Consider the following 24,896-nt stretch of genomic DNA (forward strand, 5'->3'; position numbering starts at 1 on the left):
ATATGAGTGGGCCAAGAGGAGCCCATTAGCGAGAGGCGCGGTGATAAGTGATCTATAGAGGAGTAGTCAGGCCTTAAAGAAAGACAATCATCAGGGGCTCGGCCGGCGCCAACAGGGGCCTGATTTCACTAAAGCCTCAAGTGAAAAGAGGAGCAATGCGGCGTCCGGCGAAGAGGAAATGTGGGAGATGGAGCAGAGCTAGTGGGGATTACAACATTGTTAGTACATCATCCTAATCTCCCCCAATCACCGCAACAATAAGCAGATGGGAGACACAAGCAGCACATTGGAAAGAAATGCGTCTCCACAGTGCAGCTTTGAGCTATAACATATCACTAAAAGATACACTTTTATGCTTCAAATGTTGTGTGGTGTGCATCACTGTAGCACCCTCTGGCTTCCCTCAACAACTAAACACATGAAAGTGGAAATGATAATGGGCTATAGTGAGGAGGATCCACTGTAGGCCGGCTGGTTGCTGGAATAGGTTTAACGTGAAATCTAGAAGGATAAAGAAATGTGTTACATGTCATTATATTCTAAATGCTGGTGACTTCCACGTTTTAAAGACCCAGTGGTCTTAGGAATTACCGTATTTTCCGGACTAGAAGTCGCACCAGCCACCCCAGTGCACCGTTGACAAGCCTCTCCCGGCATTACGTTGTTCAAGCACCCATTTGCAAACTCGTTCCTCTAGCTGTGGCTATCTAGCTTTTAGCTCGCAATTAGCTTTTTCTGTTATCTTCATTGCAGCAAGAGTAACCTCTGCTTTTCGCCAGTCCCTCACAAGTTTCTTGCTCACTCCAACATTTTAATATATAGGTCGCACCTGAGTATGAGTCGCACCCCTGACCAAACTATGAAAAAAGTGACACTTATAGTTCAGGAAAATACGGTAAATATAATGTCACTCTCACCAAACTTCATGCTTTTCCTTAAACAATATATTACAGGCAAAGATCTGTTTTGGGGCTTCATAACAGAAGCACTCGATCCTCTGTCTGCATGCAACTAAAATAGTGTAATGCTATTAAAAGAATAGCTTGTGGTTTAGAGGAACTCCCTTGTACCAAAGCATGTACTTTATACCACCACAGATAGAACCCTAAGACTGCGTGACACTTGCCACAGGCCAGAACAAAAGCAGACAACAATGTACCGTTCAGCAACATGGCATCGGCTTTGTGTGATCCAAGGTCGTAAATCTAAAGCATCAAAGGAAACAACATGGGGATTTTTTTTGTAATAGCAGTGCCGCTGTGAAAAGAGGAGCGAACAAGGACAAGCAAAGTAGATGCAATTTCACTCTAAGATGGCTTTGCTCTCCTTTTATCCCTCCTTAAATGCATTTCCTTGGATCTCATATTTGCCTGTAATTACATTCTCATACCCATGCGAACGCTGTGACAACTAGTCGCAATTCTTCGATCACCGCCAAGTAGTTTTTTAGAAAGATCTCGTCTGTGTTTTGGTAGTCATTACAACTAGAAACTACACTTTGACACCTCTGAACAATATACAGTAACATTTGCAGAACAGAGAGCCTAATCATGACCAAAAGAGCACTAAAAAGGGGATATATTCAAAAAGAAACATGAAGCCCTCTCCGGAGACCCATTCTAGTGTTTGGCAAAGGGCCAGCTCCTCCATCAGCAGCACTCTTGGAATAAAAGGGAGGAAGAAGAGGTGCGGGTAGCGGCAGAGAGAGATGCCGGCTTTAAACAGTGAACTTTGTCATAACAAGCTATTTGAGCAGTGGGAGTAGGTTTTTATGACCAGCCATCACTATCAAAAGGGCGACATCCATTTCTTTCTTTCTTGTTGTGAATACACTGGAATGTTGTAATTCCATTTTCTACATAAGATCTAATTAATCTACACTGGAAGCAAAACATTTTTGGGGGCATTAGTTTTATTATGACAGTTATTCACATCCAAGTGCACTATTCTCAAAGCACATCTATTAGAAAAAAAACTATAATTGAAACGACACAAGGACGCTATCTGAAGTCTCGATGTAAACAAAGAGAAAAACAGTATGTCTTTCCATACTGAAATGTGTTCTTACCTGAGCTTAGACGAGTTGATGCGCACCTGTCTGGTCTTTACACATGCGCTCAGTCACGCAATAAGACCAAATATGTTGTTCGCATTTAGCCTCTCCTCTTCTTCTCTATGGGGCCCCATTTTAATACAGTTACACGAGTAGTTACACGATCTAAGTGGATAAAAAGGGGTACTATATTCTAAGGCGCAATAACACCTTAGGAGCACTTCAATGTCCGCGCAGTAATATCCTTACTTTACTGTTCGGACGTCGAAGTGCTCTAAGGTGTTAGTACCCCTTTTTATCTGCTTAGAAAGTCCACGTTTAAATTGTGTAACTATGTATCATGTGTTCGGAGTATAAGACGCACTAGCCAAAAAAGTGCCCAATGAAGAAAAAAAAACAACAGGCTGAAAAGCCGTATGGTATGCTAACATAACACATTGATGGTTAGCTACATGAAGCATAAACAACAAACTAAACAGGTGTCACGTCACATAAACAATTCAGATAACTAGCATAAAGAACATACCAAACTCTAGATCTCACTCCAAATCAATCGCCTTGGCAACTACCTGGGCACGGAGGCGTAACTGCACCGTTGAAAAGCCTCTCCCAACAGCGTTTTTCAAGCTCTCATTTGTGAACTCGTTCCTCTAGCTGTGCCATCTAGATTTTAGCCCACGGTAAGAGTAACCTCTGCTTTCTCACTCACTCGAAAATGTTCTTTCTGCTGCTCGATTAGTCTGCAGTGCCCTCTAGTGGCATGTGAAATTATATATATGAAGTAAAAATAAAATAACATATTAGTCGCTCGGGAGTATAAGACGTACCGCCCTGCCATACTATGAGAAAAAGTGTGACTCGTAGTCCGGAAAATACGATAACTACTCACGCAATGGGAGAGTGAGCCTGTTATGTAGTGGCTGAGGTAGAGAGACAGTGAAAGATAGGTCAGGCTGTGCTTCTTGAGATCGCTAACAACGTATACAGCCTTGGCATCATGGAAACATAATAGTATCGATAAGTACAACAGAAGCATGAAGAATAAAATCTCCATTATATATAGTGCTTATTCACCTATTGGCCCTCAAGACTGTTCACACATATTCATAAAGCAGTGCACGGAGACACTAGAGGCAAGGAGAGTTCAGGGTCTTTCCAATGCACACAATGACAGTGGGCAACACTGCCAGATGAACACTGTCTTAAAGAAGCCCTAACTTTTTGAATTGAAGCAGCATCTATGCCACGTTTGCCCAATGGTTTATTATGCAAACAGATAAACATAGTAGAAAGAGATTTAATTACGCAAGGAAATCCGAAATCCGAAACAGAACACGATTCCCGATGATTGGGAGCTACCGCATTAGAAAACAAGAAACGAGGCAGTATAGAAAAGCTGGCTGCAAGGTGACAAGCAGAAGGACAAAGGAGGAAGATGAACACTGAGACAGAGATGGATAGACAGGACTGAGGGGAGAGAAATGATTCTGGGTGGCAGCGGAACATAATGGAGTGGCGCGAAAGAGAAGCGAGACAGGCACAGAAAGAGGAGTCCCATTGATGTGTAATGAAAACCAGAGAGAGGCAGAGAGAACAGACTATACACGTATGGATTGTGCGGAGAGGAAAGGACTGAGGGATGAGAGAAGCGGCAGTGCTACAAGGCAGGAGCCTAGCGCCATTCGGTTAATAATGCAGGGAACGAGGAAAGCAGGAAGCTCGGCGATGGGCAGCTGCCAGCGCCACTGTTAAAGTGGCTGTAGGGAGATGACATGATTGCTGGTTATGGTCGATAGAAGCTGGAGCTGCTGAGGCCATAGACCGACAAGCGCACACAGCTGACTGACACGGAGCCACACCTCCCTCGATACGTGCCGGAGCTGCCCAACGCCGTCAGACCGGAAACGGCGACACAGAGAGACAGACGACGGGATGCAAACGTTGATTTTTATGGGGCTATGGCGGGAATGTTATTGTGACCCGCTTCTGTCGTCAAGAGCCATGAAGCAAGAGTACAGCGCTTCGGCGATGGAGCTATTCGAGGGATAATTATACCTAAATGAGTCCAAATTGCCATAAAAAAGAGACAATGAGCGTGTAAGGTGAAGAGCGTGAGAGGGAAATGCCTGGTGACAGGAAAATAATGGACCAATAAAGTGTGATGTTAACCTACATAAATGTACAATAGACCAGGGCAGGGCCAGGCGCCACGTTATGGGAGAAAGAAAAAAAAAGGAAAAATAGGTCTGTTTTTATACCATAACGAACCAGCTTAAAGCAGGTCTAGGCTAAGGTCTAAACCACCATGATATGAAGCAGTATAATATTCACAAAGAACAGCAAAAATATTGAATAAAGTTAGCTCTGAATTTTAAAAGAATGGATGACACCACATACGAAAGTTTGAGCAACACAAACCGTCTTCACTTCTAACAAGTATCACACGACTTTACAACTTTTGCACCCCTCATGCCTGTGGTTCCTCTAAAATGGCTGGTTGCCTGTACAAAATGCAGCGCATGTTTTCGGCCTCCACACGAGACCACTCGCTCTAACCCGCGGCCCTCTAAAACAGCAGGAGCCTCCCATTCAGGATGTCGAGCACGCTGGGCCTGATCCTCCAAAATGGCTGACAGTTTCACCACAACATCTCCACGACTGCGACTGGGGCTGAAAGAACCGCCTGGGCTAACCCACGGTGCTCTAAACCAGCAGGGCCCTCCTATTCAGCGGCGGCTCCCCTTTTGTGCCGTCGTGGGCTGCTGTCGTTACCCCCGGTGCGACAGGCTGACGACGCTTTTCTAATGAGTCATTTTTATTCAGGCGATAAGGTCAGCTACCCGCCGAGGCTTAAAAGGCCCCGAGGAGCCGTGGAGTGGCAGCAATGAGACGGCAGACAGACACGGGGAAAGACCAGAGGGAGGGGGCAATGAATAGAAGCCAAAAATCTAATACAATAATGACAACAATAAGGTATAAAAGATACAGTGCTATCAAAAAGACTCTCCCTCTGTCTGGCGGCTTGTAAGACTGGATGGCTTCCTTGGCTTGGAGTGAACTTTTGAATTTTTTCCCCACCGATTTCCTTTCTTGTGGTGTCTGGCTTGTGTTAAAGTCAGCTGAGAATAGTTTCTGAGGCTTGTGTGAAGTTCAAACCCATGCCTTACCTTGAAATTTTTTTTTTCTCTCCCTCTCTCACACACAGAGAGCCAATGTCAAACACTGGCAACGATGGGAGTTGTAGTTCACACTTCTGACACTAACACTTGCTTTTTAAGGTAAACAGGGCCCGGAGCATAGGATATCCGCTATGTCACTTAGAATGATTAAAACTGGTTCTCAAAAGGCCCGACCTGATTAGATATCGGTCAAATGAATTAACAAATAGAATTAAAATCTTTTCGAATTTTCAGTAGCAAATTATAAAGATGTGAATCTGAAACGGCAAATCAATAATTTTGGCCATTAACCTTTTTTCCCTTCTTTTTCATATAGACCAGTAATACAACTTCATAGAAAAAAAAATCAAGCACGAATAACACTCGTAACTGGAAATGGAAGAGACATGGGCCCTTTTAGCCAGACCTTGACATCAAACAACAATGGGACGACTTTATACAACGAGGCTGAAGGCCATCAAGCGGAGGACTTTGAACAGGACAATAACATTTCCACGTGTAGGGTGAAGCTCGTGTGGACTGACCATTGGAGGTTGTGGTTCCATCTCCGTCCAGCTGCCGTTTCTGTGAGCTCCTAAACTCCTTCAGTGATAGGTAAAGCACCTTCCGCATGACCCGCTCCTCCGACCACGGGATCCCATCGCTGTCGTCCTGCACAAACAAACAAGAGTGGTCAGTAAATGGGACAGTAATACCCTTTTAAAAATAGATTTCTTAACTAGACATATAGAAGAAGGGTATCAGATCAATGCCCCCAAGAAGCATGGCACAGATGAAAAAAGTTACCCGCAAACTTGATTAAACACTCCTATAAAGGCTTCAATCGTGGCATAATCTCTCCATATTGTTTCCTTGCATCCTTTCCCTCTATTTGTCCCAATATGACGACAATAGCGTGACACGATATTAGCATAACACAACATTAGCTTGCAGCTACACACAGGCCAGGGCATTAGCATAACAATAATTGAACGACTGCTCAACGGCACAATACCAGGATAGCAGAGTGTTATGGTGATGAATGGTGTGGAAGCAAATGAAAAAAGCATCATGATGGGACCCCGAGTTCACATGTTGCTAATCTCTCCGTGTGCAACTAAGACAACGGTGTTGGTGTCTAAGAGGTCAGCAAAAGTCACAACAAGGCATCCTTCTTTTAACATGGAGGCCATTTTACAATCTCAGCAAAGTTAGACATAATAAAATGAGCCGATATTGATTTGAAAGGAGACAAAAGGCTGAGCAGAAAATTATTTCCCCTCATTGAGCATTGTTAAAAGACTATTTAGAAAGTGTCCAGCTACAATAAAATACACTTCGCTTTCCGCTGCTTCGCTAACACTTGCTTTGGCGGCTTTGTTTGATGTCGAACAACACTAATGACTACAGGAAATGAGATTAGAACGCGAGCAGCAACAAAGAGGAATTAATAAATAATAGAAGTGGAAATAGCTTTTTCTCTAGTCAAGCCACGGGGCGACTGCGAGAAAAAAGGAGCTAATGTATGCTAATGACGTGAATTAAAGACACATCTCTGACAGTGCGCAGTCATCTCAGTCTGCAGAGCGGAGTGTGGGAGCGACGTCTGATCCCCGCTGCACTCGCATCCGCGGAGTTGGCTCGGCGACACTACAGCTGGCACACAGGCAGTGACATCAGCAAACTGCATTTGGAAATCTCGCAGGGAAGTAATTACAAGGCAATTCGGAGACAAGACGACGATAGCGGTAACAACAGTCAAATGAAAAGTTGAATGCTGCTCTACTGTTTTGTTTTCAATTTGTCTCCGTAAGTAATTCAATCTGTCTTCTTAAGAGAATTACGAAACATAATAATGGAACAACATCCAGTCAAACCCGAGCAGTAATGAATTAATGCCTTTTCACATTCAAAACTTATACAGCCCGACAGTTCCTGCATGTCAATGTGTTTTCTAAACAACTCTTTCACACAATTTGTTTTTAATTTTAAGTCACCTCATCTTTCAAAATGTTTTAAATAAAACAAAGGCATGGGCCTACATGTAACACATTTAGTTCCCCATAACTAACCATTAACACTAGGATGTTATACTGCGCGCTAAAGTCGTGCACAAAGCAGCCTCTTCTCTCATAAACGCTATACGGCCAAAGCACTCATTTATATACAGGTATGCATTTGCGCAATTAATAATATAAACCATTTGTTATGATAAATTCAGTACAATGAGGTATAAATGAATTAAAAAAAAATAATCACATGAGCTTATTTTAAGTAGTTCATTGCAGTTTAGCACCTGGCTAAGTAAATCAGGCCCCTAGTCTTTAAAGCAACAGGTCGGCCACAATGGGCCGCGTAAACAGAACGCCCATTTAATATGCAGGACCCTGAAATGTGGTGCATTTAACAATCCATGTACAGGCCTCATTCAGCTACATTCATGACACGTCTTAACATTTTTTGACAAAATTGACAAGGCAGAAGAGCGCTTGTTTATCCTGCTTTTGTGTGTTTTTGTCTCCCAGATAAAAATACCTGCTGCAGACTATTCTTTTGAATTCCCACGTCTGCAGAGGGGCCTCTGGGATGTGGCCTCGTGGCGCTGCGGGAGGAGGAGGCGGAGATTAAAAGGCGGGTGTCTGTGTGATGGAGCTGATGGGTGACAGCACCACACAGCCCAGAGAAGAGAGGCCTGTTGGGTGCAGCGCTGCAGTGGGTGACACAGGCTGATAGGGTACGTTTTGTGTGCAGCGAGCAGTCCCTCATTACACTGTCACATATGAGCGCATGTTCGCACACACACTCGAGAGGAAAAGGTAGTGCTACTATTCAATTATGCCATTTTCTGCTGTAGTTAATGTCATCTAATCCAGACTGCCAGGTAAGTACCAATTACCCAGACAGCTCTCTGGCACTGTTCTGGAGCCGGGTGGCACCAGGCCAAATGTACTCTGACACACAGTGGATCCCAGGGTTACAAGCTCTCACAGAGGCAGCCTCAATGCTATCCATATCTCTGTCTGACACAGACAAACACAGCTGTGAAAGAAGGAAATCTTCCTTCCAAATGTTGACCCCAAAGTTCAGTGTATTTTATTTTTCTCTGGTCTGTTCGCAAATGCTGGCAGCGTGCCACAGATAGTTTCTGCTTTGTGCAACTAGAAGCACAAAAAACGCTGAGTGACTTTACTTTTACAGAGCTGTAAAATAGTGCAGCTATAACAGCAGTGATTAGGAGCATTCATCTTCACCATTTATGCATCGACATAAATAGTAGGTTAGGCCCTTTAAATACAACAATGTGAGTGTCAAACGCCCAAATATCTCATACAGAAAACCATCTCTAAGGCTACAAGCTGGATGTCATGTACCTGAGCAGAAATTGAACTTTTAAAACATCTTTGAAAATTGCGCACAATTCCATCCACATAAGTCAGCCCTAAATCAGGCCCATGCTGTGCTTTAAAAAAACGTTCCCAGGCCGTCAGGAGCTGCACAGATGTTGAGGAGCTTGAGAATATGTCAAGAGTCTCAATAGGATTTTCTCTCTATCTGCTCTTCAGCTCAGATGAAAAATGAGGCTGCTCCAACTTCATAACCCCGTCTTCCAAAGCATGCAAATTTAATAACCAGCAGCTGATGAAGCAGTGGATTTGTTGGGCTGTGAGTGGTGCAGAGCAGTGAGGGAGAAGCAGAGCGGCTTTACAACAAGATTTTGTGTCTAATGATGTCAGTTATTGAATGTTTAGTAACCTTTAGTGCAAATAACTTTTACTTGAGTTTTGAGTACCCATACATACATACTACACTTGCATTTTGTACATGAATATACACTTTTTGTTTAAGCATGTTTTGGACATTGGCATATCAATGTACGGCACGAAAGCCAGGTTACCAGAGAAAATCAAAGCAGTAATGTGGGATTCTTGTTCTTCTGCATGGATTTACATCTACGCATGCATTCGCACTCGCTGTGCTAAAAATATCCCCGAGAGCCGTGCTACTGCCGACAGAGTGGATGTCACGCTGGAGGAATGTGGGCCACATGCCAACTCCGATCTGCTTCACAAAAACTGCCTAAAATGCATTATTCTCATCTAGGTTTTCCCCTCAGAGGGTGGACTCTCAGAGATAGAAAAGGCATGGATCGATGGGAGAAAAATGTTATTCTAGCAAAGCCGGGGTTATTGTATCCAGTAGTCGAGATCATCTCTGAGGAAAACACATGGGCCCCAGATGACCGAGCGCGGATATGAAGGGTTCAGAAGTGGGGCAGATGATGGCAATAACAGATATTCCCACAAAACAAAGCATGACCTTTCATCGGGTCACAACCAAAAGCTTGTGTTTGGGAAAATGCTTTGGATAAATACAAAATGCTTTATACATTTACAGTTTACTGAACAAAAACAGAGAAGGTTAGTGGCAGTAAATAGAAAAGTAACTAGTGTTCGAGACGTCAAGATCCATTAGAAATCTGTGGACTTGACACTGGACAATGTGTTACAGCGGTTTTTAATTCCGCAAACTACTCGAGTGGTTCCTAAAACTCAGCGAAGCGGCGCGAGTACAAAGCATCTGCTCACTGGGTTGACATTCCAATCCTAACTACATCCTGGTCCCCATGTCCCATACAGATCTGAAGACCGGATGCTTAGCTCAGCTCTCCGAGAGTGCGCGCAGAGAAAGGCACCGGCGCTGCAATGAGGTGCTGCTAAGGGTGGTTGAGGACGTGAGGCCCACTATAATCGCTTCATTACACCACAAGCTCACTCCATCGGAATGTGTGTGTGAGTGTGTGGTGTGTATGGGACTGAGGAGGGGAAGGGCGGCATGGGGGCCTCCCTCGAACCCAGCTGTAGGAGGGTAGCCTGACTCAGAAACAGGACTTTTCCACAAGCAGAGAAAGGCTAAAATGACTGAACGCCCATAAAACATGAAGTGCATAGTAAAGCTTTATGACAGCATTAGGAAATAATAATTGTGAAGCCATTCCCTGGTAAAAATTAAAACTGAGACTAATGTTGTTGGCTATTGGTACAGGTTATTAAGAAAAGAAAAAAGACTACATAAAATGAATTGCATATGTACTACTGCAAAGTAAAGATATTTTCTACCATACCAATCTTATTTATAAAGCACTTTAACCTCTTAACCCCCACATGAACTGATTTTCTCCAGTTCCATCTAAATGGATCTTTCTTCTTACGTTGTCGCCACTTTTTTGACACCCCCCCCCCCCCCCCCCCATTGCTTTTTTTATTACATTTTCATCACATTTGTGCCACATTATCATCACCGTCTTTCACTTTTCTGTTGCTCTTTTTTGTCACACATTTTTGTCACTTCTTCGTCACTGTTTTGTTGCATATTCATCCTTGTTTTCATCTAATTTTGTTGCTATTTTGACGCTTTTATATTTGGATAAAGCCGAACTGAAGAAAATGTGCTCGGTTCTGGTGGGGGTTAAGTGGTTAAAAACTTTACAGTTGGCCAAAGTGCTACACATATATCATAAATCAGTTGAAGAATGAAAAAAGCGCTTCATTATATATGATAATTAAAATATACATGCATCCTCGTCTCTCATGTATGACTGACGAGTTTAATCAATCCTCATTAATCAATCAATAAAAAACACCACCACTAAAAAAAAAAGCAACCATTCTTAATAAAATCTTCTAAAAAGTTTTCAAAAAGAACAGCACTCGGAGCCTCTCGTATAGTTTTGCCTTTTGACATTCACTCAGGAAAAGTTAAATAGCCCTGGCTCTGTCTCCTACCTCTTGTGGAGCTGATAAATATGTACAGTCCAGCACAATGTCACAAGTCTGCCCTGTCTGTCGCTGCCTCCTGCTGAGCCCTTAAAACACAGCCCAGCCTCCTCCGTACTCCCCTCTCTCCCCTCGCGCCTCTGTCAGTCAAATCAGCTGTCTGCATTTGCACGCTCATGCGCGCCGCGGTCCGAGAGCATCTGAGCGTACACAAGTGACAGACCGCCATCGCTACTCAACCCTGTCGAGCGCCACGGCATCAGCCTGGTAAACGGAGGCCCATTTAAATACTTTACTGTTTATTTTGACTGGAGAATGCAGCGCTTCAAGGAGGGAGGGACACAGAAGCGGGTGATATAATAGGAGGGTTAAAAATGAACAAACATACCCACCCTCATTGACTATACAGAAGAACTCACCCCCTGCCTTGACTTTTGACCTCACTGCCGTGTCCCCTATAGAAGCTTCCCATATTATATGCACATAACACACACAGCATAAAGCACTGAAGGCAACATACTGGCTATAAAGTTGCACAATACCACATAATCAACATAAACTGTAGAGATTACTTATAGTCTAGTTCTCATTTTTAGTATTATAGCTCAATAGTTTGAACAGTCTAATGATACGATATACTTTATTAGGAATAAAAGAAGGAATAAAAGAATCAGCTGCATTCATAAGTCATCAAAAGAGATTAAAAACTATTCAAAATTATATAAATAAATAATTTAGCACCAACAATCATTGGTTTTAATGACCTGAAAATGGAAAGGACTTTATTTGTATACATTTTCTGGTCATACCACTGAATGCCACATGTCAGCATAATATACAATAATCGTATATAATAGGCTTTACAGTAATGCTAATAAAATATGTCAAAGCACCCATGGGGCCATGTCAAACAGGGCTACGGTGTAGGTGAACAAAAGCCTCATTTTTGCAAACTTACAATACATTTTTATACTCACCGTGTTGCGATTTAATAAACCCCGCGGTCATAAAACTAACTTGTCAACAGTGGCTTTACACCGTCTGAGAAGAGCGTATAAATAGAGCTCACAGAACATTTCATATGACAGAGGTAATATATTTCCCCAAACGAGACTATAGATTTTCCAGCTGACTTAAAGGCGGATTCAAGTGGCGGGAAAAGGTGACAAATCCACCAATATTCAGCCGTTTACAATTGGATCCATTTCCGAAGGATACACACAGCGATTAGGCAGCGCATGCGACAGTTTGGAAACAAATTATGTCTTCATTATGTCACCTGCAGGCTAACAGAATATAAATATGAGCATTTTCCCACAGTGTTTAAGAGTTAGAAGCATCTGGCGAGGGCCCATAACGGGGGCAGACGTCTCCAAAACTCCTGATGATGTGGGAATTTCCCAGTCTCGAGTGGTGAGATTAATACAGTGGTCAAATGCAGGAACATGGCTCATCCCATTACTGTACTTCAGTTTGACTGGCACTGGAGTCACAATACATAAGAATAGAGTACACTGTGTAATACTTATTAGGCTTGTGTTTCCAATGATATGCAATATGCCCAAATTGACTTAGATTTAGTTGGCAAAAGTTGTGTTTTTAAGGCATTATGGGCCAAAACTGGTATCGGTTTGGTATCGGATAGGCGATATACCCGATATCGTCTTTTTTTCCCGCTCGTTTTAATTTCAGCTCAACTTGCATATGGTTTGTGTTACTCTCAAGACATGCTCCTGCTGAATTCGTGGTATTGTGGGTAGGAAGGGTCAAATTGGTGAGGGTCAAATGTTTTTTTTTTCCCTCTTTCGAATGAATCATTGACTAGAACTAGAAATAGAACTAGATCATGGTTAGTACTGACTTTAAACCTCAACCCAGACATTTCTTCTGTGTATAGTATGACATAAATAACTATATTTAATGGGTAGTGAAGAAATTATGACGCATTCAACATACTCCATGCAACCTCAACATGAGAAAGTACTTAACATATACTACTTCCACTTCTGAGTAGTACACAGACATGTCGTGCCACATGCCCAAACAGGAGAGGGGACAGGAAGACAGAACCAGGAAGCAGTAACCCCATTAACCTCGTGCCTCGTCTGACAGGAAGACCCTGCAGGCTACACTACCCACAGGAGCATTGAGCAGCAGCACCGGCCTCCCGGTCAGTGGATTTACCCGTCTGCTCCCGCTCTGGATCTGATCATTTGTATGAGCAGCCCCCATTTGAAGCGAGGGCCTGAGGGGGGCTTAAGAAAGTAGCCCGTTAGCCTTGAATAGTGGAGCTGCAGGATTAGATCTGGATCCAGCAAGGTAACGCTGTCAACAATCAGACAGGAAGAAGCTAAAAAAAAAAAAAAAGAATCACACACTCGCTATAAAAAGAGTATTCGAACAAAACAATGCGAATGACTCATCGCCTCAGGGTTTGAACTCGGAGCAGTCGGAATTTAGATAAGACGCTTTAAAAGAAAAAGTAATTATGCTTGCCATTAGAAAGCAAAACAAAGACGATTTGAATGAGCTGGTGCACCCTTTTCGCTGAACACACGTGACTGAACAGCCGACAAATCAACATGTAATTTACTGGACGCAAGAGGTATAGGACTTACAATATAATGGCACAAGTCTTTCATACGCCACACGGCAAGGATACATAAAAATCCAAGTAACTTCTACTTTCCCAGAGTCGTAATTTAAACCCAATTGCAGAAATGTCAATTGCAACCACTACACTAAGCTCATGACATGATTAATGTGTGAGAACTGAAAACACAGTTGCTACAATGTGCTAATATTTTTGAGCAGAGAAGTGTTTCAGAGCCAACCACAGAATGAATCATGTGCGAATGAAATACCGTAAACCACACTGAGCTGTTTTTTTGAAAAAAGGTCTACATTAAAACCTCTCGGGTCAGTTGAAATTTTGCAGCCTGCCTTCTGGAGACTCTACTACTCTTCTAGCTTTCCGCTGTTCCTTCTGATAAATTTGGCTCCGTGGATTGTCTGCGGTCCTATTTGCAGCAGAGCAATAGACTGTGAAGTAACAAGCAACAAAGTAGCAGCACATTTTTATTATGACGGTCATAATAATACAGTGTGAAACGGTGGCTCTCCGCAGAGGCATGTGGAAGTGATTATGAGGTAAGACAAACAGAGGCCGAGAGCGTTCCAGAGGTGACAGCGAGAGCTTCTGTTTGGATACAATCAGGAACACTGCAAGTTGCTTTGATGGTTTACAAAAAACAAATTGGTAAAAGTGTATTAATAATGACTGCCTACCAAAAGCAACAGCTATACTTTCATATTCTGAAACATTCCTATCAAAACAAGTAGCAAACTCGTGGGAGAACTGCAAAAGAGTTGCAATTTAAAAGAACTCCTGAACTTAGACTGGCCCGCCAAATCAAATCTTTTTTAATAGACTCTTCAAAATGGGTTCAGCATATGTGTTGCCCTGCAGCCTTAACCACTTGGCCATTGTGTAGAATCACTGATGATGTTATGCAAGAACGGTCCAAATGTTTATTGGATAAAGTAAATATTTCACACGTTTGTGTTTGAATCTATAAGAGATTAAATAGAGTCACAACACAAGCGTAATTCGTGCAAACTTGACGAAACAGAGTTATTGATTAAGATGAGCCAAAGAGACATCACACAAAATCAATGTATTTTAATTTGAAATCCGACAACAATGCAAGCTAGTAACTTTCCAAAGCACTGCCCCCCTTGATACGTTAGCTCTACTTAATGCCCTGCGGCTGACTGAAAAGGATGTGTGGTTTTAAACAGTCACACAGTGGCTCCAGTGTGGCAGCTCTGGGCCCGGTGCCGGGTTAGCTCCGGTTGGCATTAGCTTGGCCTCACCCCTTGTGCAGCTGGTGGCAATATTAGCTGGGCGGTTGGCAGACGGGCGCACGAGGCTGCAGCTCTGACCCCGAGGTGGGTTAGCACTCTGTGAGCCAGTGTCCCGGGGTGCCCTCTGTTGGCCCCGCAGTCAGAGCTAATTCACGGCACATAACCAGCATGGGGGAGGGCGGATGAAAGTGGTAGAGCACATTAACAATCTGAGCTAACTGCAGACCTACAACACGTCGAATGGGGTTACTCTCACACCACCACTTCATAACTTAGAGGAATTCTAATTCGCTTTGCATCTGATTTTATACATTTAACAAACATTAAACAACTTAACCCCCACCTTGACCGAGCACATTTTCTCCAGTTTGGTTTCCCCAAATCTAAAAACTTATTGAAAAATGTGTCAAAATAGCAAGACAAATGACACGAAAACTAAGCTATAAATAAACAATAAAAAGTGAAAGAACGTGTGACGGAAATGTAACAAAAAAACCACAAAGGAGCAACAGAAAAGTGACAGAAAAGTGACAGAAAAGTGGGATGAAAAAGTGACAAAAATGTAGCGATGAAAAAGAAACTCCTAGCTTAGCTTATCTTAGCTTTCCAATGAGGCGCTACTCTGGCCTATAGGCTGTAACATTTTAGATGAGCAGGAGAAAATGAAAAAAAGAGGTTAAATAAACCTTTAGGGCAATCTATATCAGTGTTGATCACAAAAATGTACCCACTGCCTGCATAAACAAACAAAACAAAGCAAAAAACACTTAAAAGCAAATCTTGCAGTTCGGTAATAATGTCAACTTGCTTCTGCATCTTTTTCAGCAAATTGACCCAATTTCGAGCAGCACGACTGGGGGCTGATGACAAGCAACAGCAGCGTGTAGAGACTATGTAAGGTCAAATCTCTCCCGGGCCGACAATCTCACTAACAAGCCCATCACATCGCCACTCTGCTGTAGATACATAACATCCAAAGACTACTGGGATCCAAATCAACGGCTGACACTAAACTTTAATATTGAATCATTACTGGCAAGTGTTACAGTGACTTGCACAGACTCCGCAGCGGGCAATTTCGACGTCGGGAGAGTCAGCACTATGAAACTGCGTGGGATTCCAATTATAAAGGATTTAGATGTATGTATCCAGTCATTTGCAACAGTCAAAAGCCAGAAATGCACCTCCTACATCGCAAACCCTCCCTTCGCATCTGACTTCAACCACCTCCAGGAATCGTTTCAAAACAATCTCTGCCTCCCTGTTTACATTGCGTTAGTACGAAAAAGAAAGAAAAAAAATCTTATTGAAGTGCAAATGCCTCCGATGCCATTATCAAACCGCAATTTTTATGTTAGAAATGAAGCCATGCCAACAAAGCAGTAATTACGGGACTTAACTTTCGGCGATACAATTATTTATCAAGCTTCCACACAGAGCAATGCCGTGCTTATGACAGGTTAATTGCCCAATTTAACAAAGCAAATAATTACCCCATCGGCTTGTGGTTGACACACATATTTGGCTTATGAAAATGAGAGTTTGCATAGACAGAGCTGACGTTAGCAGACCTATGAAGAACACGGGACTTGATTAATAATAAAGAGAATCCATGGAGCTTCATTTGGTTCAGAAATAGTTCAAAAGAGTTAGGTGTGTAAATGATTTAATGTGAACAAAGGCACCAATATATTACAGTTTAAAATCTGTTTGAAATGAATTTAATATTAAGGAATACATGAGGAATTATCATTATCTGTGCTTTTTTGAGACCTAGCAACTGATTAGATGTATCTGTCCTTAAAAAAAACATTGAACATCATAATTCAGGATGATGAACTTGATGAACAAGTGAAAATGGCAATAAGGTCAGCAAGGAGGTCTCAAACACATGTGGAATTCATAAACTGCACACTTGGTTTCACATCCTGTAACTACTATATTGTATTTATATTAGGGATCCACCGATTCTTGTATCGGATATCGGAGCCGATACCGTAAAAATATGATATCAAGTGTCTGCTACAAATATCCCATACTGAACCATTCCCAGTTTTGGCTCTCACCGCCTTAAAAACACAACTTTCACCGACTAAATCTAAGTGAATATGGGCATGCTGTATATCATTTTAAAGCTAAGAACCTGAAGAAATTAACTAGCTAAATGAGTTACTTTTATCCTCCGCGACTGTATTGTTGATCGCCGTGCAAAAGCAGTTAAAGCGAGCGGCAGCAGGCTAATGCTAATGGAAACTAATCAAGACAGGAACAGAAACTAAGATTGAAATACCTAAAGTAGCCTTATAAAATATAATAGTCACTGCTATAATGTTGCTATAATGGCCAACTGTTTGTGTTTTAGTTGAAATGCTGTGACAGAATAACTGATGAAACATATTTTTAATGCAAACGTTGTAATGATCAGATCACTTTATGTGAGTTAATATTAATGTAACCTGATAGAGTTCGGGAAATTCTACAGTTACCATGGAGATCCGCCATCTTTAGAGCTGTTAGCATACATTTCCAAAAACAGTAAAAAAAATTACATCTAGCACACTGTGGTGACGTCACATTCCCAACTCTATAGCCTGTCATGTAACCAAGGATATAAAAAAGTCCAGTGAGTCTTGTTAAAAAAAAAATCCTCCCCAATTGACAATTGATCTAACAATGAAAATAAGAGGACCATTCGCTTTTCCACTCAGAGAAAGACCCTTTTAAGGAAGTCTGTTGGTATCGGTTAATATCGGATACCAGCAGATACTCAAAGCCCACCCAGTATGGGCATCAGTATTGGTATCAGCATGAAAAAAAGCTGGACACTCATCATACTAACAAACTGCACACCATCTTGTAACATTACTGAAAGCCTGTGAGATATCCACACATTGCACGTATCCCTTTTAGAACAAACTAAATCCTCTAAGGCTAAGTCTGAGCCCCGGCAAAGTGCGAGACAAGCACCAAGTAATAAATTTATAACCATTTACGGGGGATTGGAAAAAGCAACCTTTACAGCACGGCCTGTTATTCACACCCGCGCTCTCCTTACAGCAGCCAGCATGCATTTTGTTTATTTACCCTGACACCTCGGCCCAATTTAGACTCCAATGAGGGAAATTAAATCGGGCTTTGTGAAATCGCCGCACTTCCCGTCCCGGGCTGTGTCCATTAACTTGTCATTGTTGGGCGGCCATTTATGAGACGCAGCAAAAACAAATGTCCCGTTCAAAGAGACGAGGGCAAAGCCGGAGGACAGGGCGGAAATGACGGCAATCTCGAATGTTGAGACGGACACAAACACCTAAAGCATGAACCAGTCACAACCGCATACTTTAATCTGTGACAAGAATGAGCTGCGAGAAAAGGAAAATATAATGTAGTGTCTTTAACATGTCTTTAAAATTCTTTAAATTAGAGATAAACATCATTAGCCAAAACACTGCACTTAGGAGAAGTTTTATAGAAGTATTTAGGTGGCTAACTAAATTCAAAGAGTAAATGTTTTACATAGGAAAAGTAATTTTTGACACATTAGTATCTTTGAGGGAGAGGTTTGCTCACTTTTTATTGTGAGAATCCCCTTATGGAAATTAAATCTGCACTGCGTATGACGTCACAGGGTAAATAGAATAAAATACAAGCAATAATATCAGCAGTTCTGGGTCTTTGAGTGGGCTTTCCACTCCTCAAAACAGGCTAGTCCTCATTAAGATTTTGCTGCTTATCTTTGACCTGATGGGTAGCCTAACATTAAAAATGTCCCTATTCCACATAGCACTACTCTACCGTGCATGCCACAATCTACGTGCACGAATCGACTCTACCCAGAGCACGTTGTTGTTGTGGGCGGAGCCCCCACAGAGGAGCGTGCTGTACAGATCATTAAATTTTTGTAAGCCTCGATGATGTGGACAAATGCTGTCTTCTGGTGGGAGTTATGGAATAATTCAGAGGTACCAAGGCTAATAAAACAGAAAAGAAACCACAAATGTTATGCTTAACACCAGCTAAAGTTGTGCGAACAGCGGCTAGATGCAACATCGACAAAATCCCCTTTTAGAATGGTTAAAAGTGAGAGCTGTCCACTCTCTTGCCAATCAGAGGCCAGCAGTCTTTTCACTTCACATCAGTCGCAGGTTAGCGTGCTTTGGCCACAGCCAGAGGTCGGCGCCAAAACCTGTACCTGGTCAGACCAGTTTGGCACTGGCCTCTGCTATGGAAAAGCTTGCCAAAACCGGGTTGACCAGGCATTGGGCTGAGTTGCGTATGCCTGTATGGAAAGGCAACTTAAGACCTCTCTCAAATGCTTTAGTTTCATATAACCCTCTAAAAATTCCCAGCATTCACAGAAACTGGCTGATTAGGTGCGTCATACATATAACCTGGAATGGTCGCAGTGTGTCTTCAAAGTTTTTCCTGGTTAAATAAAAAAGGTTTTCAAATCAATCCTAAAGTCACTGCGATTATAGAGATTCAAATTTCCTTCTGCGTAGCAATCGGCCCTCTACAGGCCCCGGTTAAAGGTCAAAGGCCGAGGGCAGGCAGGTGGACAGGACAGGGGTCAGCGCAGTCCCCCGACCGGACACATCGGTGGGCGTGGCCTTTTCTCCTCTGCTCAAAAGCTCCCGTCAATCACATTCAGTTATTTGCCAAGCGCTGATCTGTGCGGGCCCCAGGGACTCTGCTGCTTATTTCTAGTGCAGCCTCTTTACCCCCAACCAGCGGCAGATAAGGGCCTCTTTACATGACAAAGTGCAGTGGAAGACCCGGGCCAAGCAGAAGAGAAAAGCTTTCTTTCAGATCCCTATAGGAAGCAAATCCGCTGCACACAAAAGCCTACGGTCACATGGTTCTAATTTAAAACTGAAAAGGTGAAATGGGAACTTTGTATTCCCTGACCTGCGGCCATATCGAGCATCTCCGCTCCCGTTTGGACGGACGCTGCTTTGAATCATGTCGACTCATTTATAGAATCTGTCACAACAAAACAAAATGAGAAACTGTCTTCCTAAGAAAAGGGAAGTGCCCTGTTTTGTAAAGATTTCACAAAACCTAAGTAATGGTTTGAATAGTAATAGGTTAATAAGGTTAAATTAAGCTCCAAATGAGGCAGATTCGTTTCATTTTATATTGATGTTACAAATTTGTAATGTTCTCAAGCTCGCACAGGGAGCGAAAAACAAACATAACCTTACCGTCGGTGTTGGAAATGTATAACTGCTAATGGTTTGTGTTGACATCTTCAAGCTCATTTTACTGGCAACATCAGTGCTCCAACAATCAATGTGTTAAAGGTGTGGACAAAACAAAAGCACAAACAACAACTTAATACCTTGCTTTTGCTTCTTTGAGACAGAGCAGGGGGGAGGGAAAAGCCCTGGCATTTGAAAGCGGTGGGATGTTTGATAATATAAACAAGAAATAAGGAAAAAGCCTGGATTCCATAAAAGCTGGCAGCCGAACTCGACATCTGCTCCGATTACAACATAAAGCGCCATATATTGGGTACGGGCAAAAAATTGGGGAGGATTTTGTTTTTTTGTTTTTTGACTCTGGGACGGCCGATCGAGCCATCTGTCGGCGTGAAAGCGATCGCGGGAGTCAGCCGGTTTATGCCAAGCCGAGGAGAGGACGGGCAACAGGAAAAAGGGGGGAGTCACAGGGGACTTGTGAGGAGCGACAAGGAGGGGAGGAAAGGACAGGTAGGTATTGTGTCTCGAGTTCCGCTTTCTATTCATGGACTCTGGTTGCTTTTTGGCCTCTGGGGTGGATGTAACTAAAGAGGGTGTTAGAAATGTCTTGCCGCTCTGCTCCTGGGGTGTTATCTGTAGACGATAGTTTTCAATGGAAGAAGCAGGGGAGGAAGGAATTCAATCAGCCTGCATCTGGAGAGGACACGGCCCGGCGAATATCAAAGGACACAAGTGACACATAAAAGGTCAAACAAAAGCCAGTTTAGACAATGGGGGCTTTAATAGCATGCGGTCATACAGACTTGCTAAACTGATATAAGAGAGGTGTCAACTTTTTGTTTTCGCAGGCTTTATACACAAGTCCCCCTGGAGAAGGACAATGACTGATTTGATTGCAGTAAATCTTTGAATCGTATGTCGACATTTTTTTCAAATATCGTCCTCGGGATTTACGTTCACGTTTGCGTCAAGAACGACAAACACCACGAGGAAGCGCATCACAATCAATCACATTTATGAAAACAATAATTGCCCCGGCTGCCAGATGAGCGGGGCATTTCATTTAAGCTGAGGTGAAGGTGTGATGACAAGTCGTCCCAGAGGCCCGTCGCCATTTCTCCTCGGGGGGGGGGGGGGGGGGGAGTTTGGAGCACTCCCCCCTTCACATAACACGCCATATTTCACGCACACTTTTCAAATGGGTGCAAATCTTCATCCATCAATGACAGCCGGGCAAAATAAACAATCATACAATAGATCAATCACTGTCTACTTAATGCTGCGCTGCGCCGATGCTCGCGAACAGAGGAAGGTTGGACATGCCTCGAGTGTTTAAGAGTTTAGACTTGGGAGATTGACCAAAAAAAGGGATGCCATTGTTTGTTTGTTTTTATGAATTTTAAACCAACTGGAAGCACAGACCTTAAAGGGACTATAGGGAGTTTAAAAATGTTAAAATTAAGTATTTTTCTCCCCCTACACGTTCCAGCCATGGCCTAATGTGTAGAATGACCTGTTCACCACAACTGCCTCAAAAATCCTGCACTGTCACTCAAAAAGGTGTCACTTCGCCCGAATTGCCGTCATGCACGAGCTTAACCCTTGTATTATGTTGAAAAAAAATGACATTGATTATGTTGCGGGTCATTTTGACCCGTACAGTGTAAATGCACTCAAAACAGTCAAGAAAACAGGTTAAACCAATAACAACTGTATTTTAGGTTATATAAACATTTAGAAAAGTGACATACACTACATTTTTAATTCCAACACTATATTTAAGAAATATTTAGTCTAATCCTCTTGTCCTCTCGGGTCAAAATGACAATTCTTCCCTCCTTCTTTCCTCCTGCCATGCTCTCTCCTTCCTTCTTCTCATCCTGTTTTCCTTCTCTCTGTTCATCCTGGAGTGTACTTAGACCAGTACACTCCAGCTAATAACAGAACTCAAATGTAAGCATGCAAGTCAGTCTGATCCAGTGGCTTCCATTTCTCTTGAAACACACGTCTCCCCTCCAAGTTGGACATTTCCAGTATAATCCTCTCTATTGGTGGGGATATGTAGAGCTGAAATGCTGATTGAATCTCATCAACTCGTCCATCCATCCATTTTCTTCCGCTTTATCCGGGTCGCGGGGGCAGCAGTCTCAGTAGAGATGCCCAGACTTCCAGATCCACACACACCTCCTCCAGCTGTTCTGACCCCGAGGCGACACCAGGCCAGCTCGGAGACATAGTCCCACCACCGTGTCCTGGGTCTTCCACGAGGCCTTGTCCCACTAGGACATGCCTGGAACACCTCCCGCGGGAGGCGACAAGGAGGTATCCGGAACAGATGCCCGAGCCACCTCAGCTGCTCCTTTCGACGTGAAGGAGCAGCGACTCTACTCCGAGCTCCTCCCGGGTAACTGAGCTCCTCACCCGATCTCGAAGGGTGCGCCCAGCCACCCTGCGAAGGAAACTCATTTTGGCCGATTGTATTCGCGATCTCGTCCTTACCTCAAGTGGAGAAGTTCAAGTATCATCAACTCGTGTGACAGCAAATCTTGTAGGACCGGGAGTCATTTTGATCACATTGGAAGATGATAGTCTGCCTCGGCTTGGGTGTGGTGATGTTGACCATTTTATATTACCGTCCTTAGATGCCCATGTCCCCTCTGTGGATGATGATTGCTGCATTCCTTGGTTTTCTTCTGTTGGAGGAACAACGGCAGACTCGTCCTCTGAATCCTCCTCATCGTAGGAAAATTGACAATCTGGATCAGCAATAACATTGTCCTCTGTCTCTGAAAAATCCTGTTTCTGAAATCTCTTCCTCTACATCACTATCCCAGTTCAAAATCTGTGATAAAGCCTCCTCACATGTCATCCTTCTGGAGCTCATTTTTGGTGAGTTTGTCAAAGAGATGACATGAGAACAGTGACAAGGACAAGTGTGAGAAAGTTCCCTCTCTTCACACACCTGGCTCTGGGGCAATCAAAATACAAACAATTGTACATCAAAGTAAAAAGTACAGCTATTTACCCACATTAAAGCGTCTGGGTCAAAATGACCCGCAACATCATCTTTGTATACAAACTCTGCACAGACATTCCACTACACATCAAAGTGTCCAGATTTTACACACCAGTTCATGACCCTAGATGAGGAAAAGTCACCAAATTTCAGCAAGAAAAAGAAAGGATAACCAGTACTTTGATCAACACAAAAACTGAAATGGGTCAAATTGACCCTTAACATAATACAAGGGTTAATATAGAAGGTGCAGTTACACATATGGCCTGAGGTGGCAGTAGTGAGTATAAAATGGCCAACTTGCACCCAGCCCCTTTAAAGGATCAGGGCCACCGATTTTCCATACTGAAATATGTTCTTACCTGAGCTTAGACGACTCAGACATGCAAAACGACCAAAGATGTTGTTAGCATTTGGCCTGTCCCAGTATATTCCTATAGCTCTGAACGGGGTGAAGTTAGAAGCTACCACGCTCTTCCACGGGCACGCACAAAGACCAGACAGGTACGTATCAACTTGTCTAAGCTCAGGTAAGAGCATATCTTAGTATAGAAAAACGGTGGCCTGTTCCTTTAACATTCGTAATAATCGTTATGTTGTGATCACAGGCCCAGATTAAAGGCAAGATCACGAAGACCAAAAAAAAAAAAAAGTCTAATTGAGTCATTTTCCTCAAAAAAGAAGATTACTGGCAAATACACACCTTCTTGGCAAACTCTTACGCATTAATATCCAAAAGCCATAAAGCGCACGGACCGCTGCAGTTATCGGCGCGGCCTGATCCCATCTTTAATCAAAAGCTTATATCCAGGCTCTCAATCAATGTGTCTGCTTTACAAACGAAGTCTTGTGGCCTTGATCACCTGGCCCCCCCACCCCCTCCTCCCTCTCCCCCTCTCTGTCCTCTCGTTCAACACTTCATAAAGACCATTCATCCCACCGTGCTTTCATCGGTTTATATCAGGGCCCTCGTTAGTCCTCCGCTCTATACTGACCCGCTACCACTCCACCGGACTGGGACACACTTCAAAGGACATACACGCACATGGGGAGTTGGGAGTGGGTGGGCAGCTGTGTTGTGCTTGGACTATAGCACAAAGTCTTTAAAAAAAAAAAAAAAAAAAAAAAAAGAGGACAAGAGCCCACACACTGGTGCTGCTACTTTTCAACTTCTATCAGTAGTTAAGCTCCCTATGAGTAACTATAGGCTTGGACTAATCTCTAGAAACTGAAAACCAGAGAGGGAAGTGGTTGTATGAGATGCTGAAGTTGTTATAAGCATATTCATTCACTCCATTTGCAAAAAAAAAAAGCCACACTAAGAATAACCACTGGTGCGGCGTGTCCGTCCATGACATAATTGATAGCAACTTGTCGCGTTCTCACACAGGGGTATTAAGTGTCTTCCATAAAGCAACTGCACATTTTAGTTTATCGGCGTTATAATTATAAAGACATCTGTAATACGTCACAGTCCACCAGCTCCAGTCGTATCTAGTGCTCGAATCATATATCACCGAAGAAATCCAACGTGAAGTGGCCTAGCGTGCGAAGCTAACAGCTCGCTGATATGAGCTGCTTGACACGGCAGGACCAGTGCAGCAGACAGAGGGCTCTGACAGACAGGCAGGGGCTAAAAGTGACAGTCGGTGGAGGAAATAGACTGGCGCACGCATCAAATAACACACACATACAGGGCCGATGACAGCTAAGGGAGTTTGACATGGCTGCCACATGCCACTGGTGGATGTATGTTTATTTTATTAACCTGCCAGTGACGCAAGGGGACGGAGGACTGAGGGTATGGGGGGGGGGGGGGGGGGGGGGGAG

The 24,896-nt window shown here is 43.1% G+C and overlaps 1 protein-coding gene across 1 annotated transcript in view; it reads right to left on the reverse strand.

The window, feature by feature from the left end:
• Positions 1-24,896, reverse strand: part of jarid2b (jumonji and AT-rich interaction domain containing 2b) — a 95,256-nt gene that overhangs the window by 43,547 nt on the left and 26,813 nt on the right. Inside the window, exon 2 of the mRNA XM_079570486.1 lies at positions 5,757-5,883. Within this exon, the coding sequence (XP_079426612.1) occupies positions 5,757-5,883 (127 nt within the window). The remainder of the gene's footprint in view (positions 1-5,756; positions 5,884-24,896) is intronic.

This window comes from Gobius niger (genome assembly GCF_951799975.1).
Source record: "Gobius niger genome assembly, chromosome: 14".
Taxonomy (NCBI): Eukaryota; Metazoa; Chordata; class Actinopteri; order Gobiiformes; family Gobiidae; genus Gobius; species Gobius niger.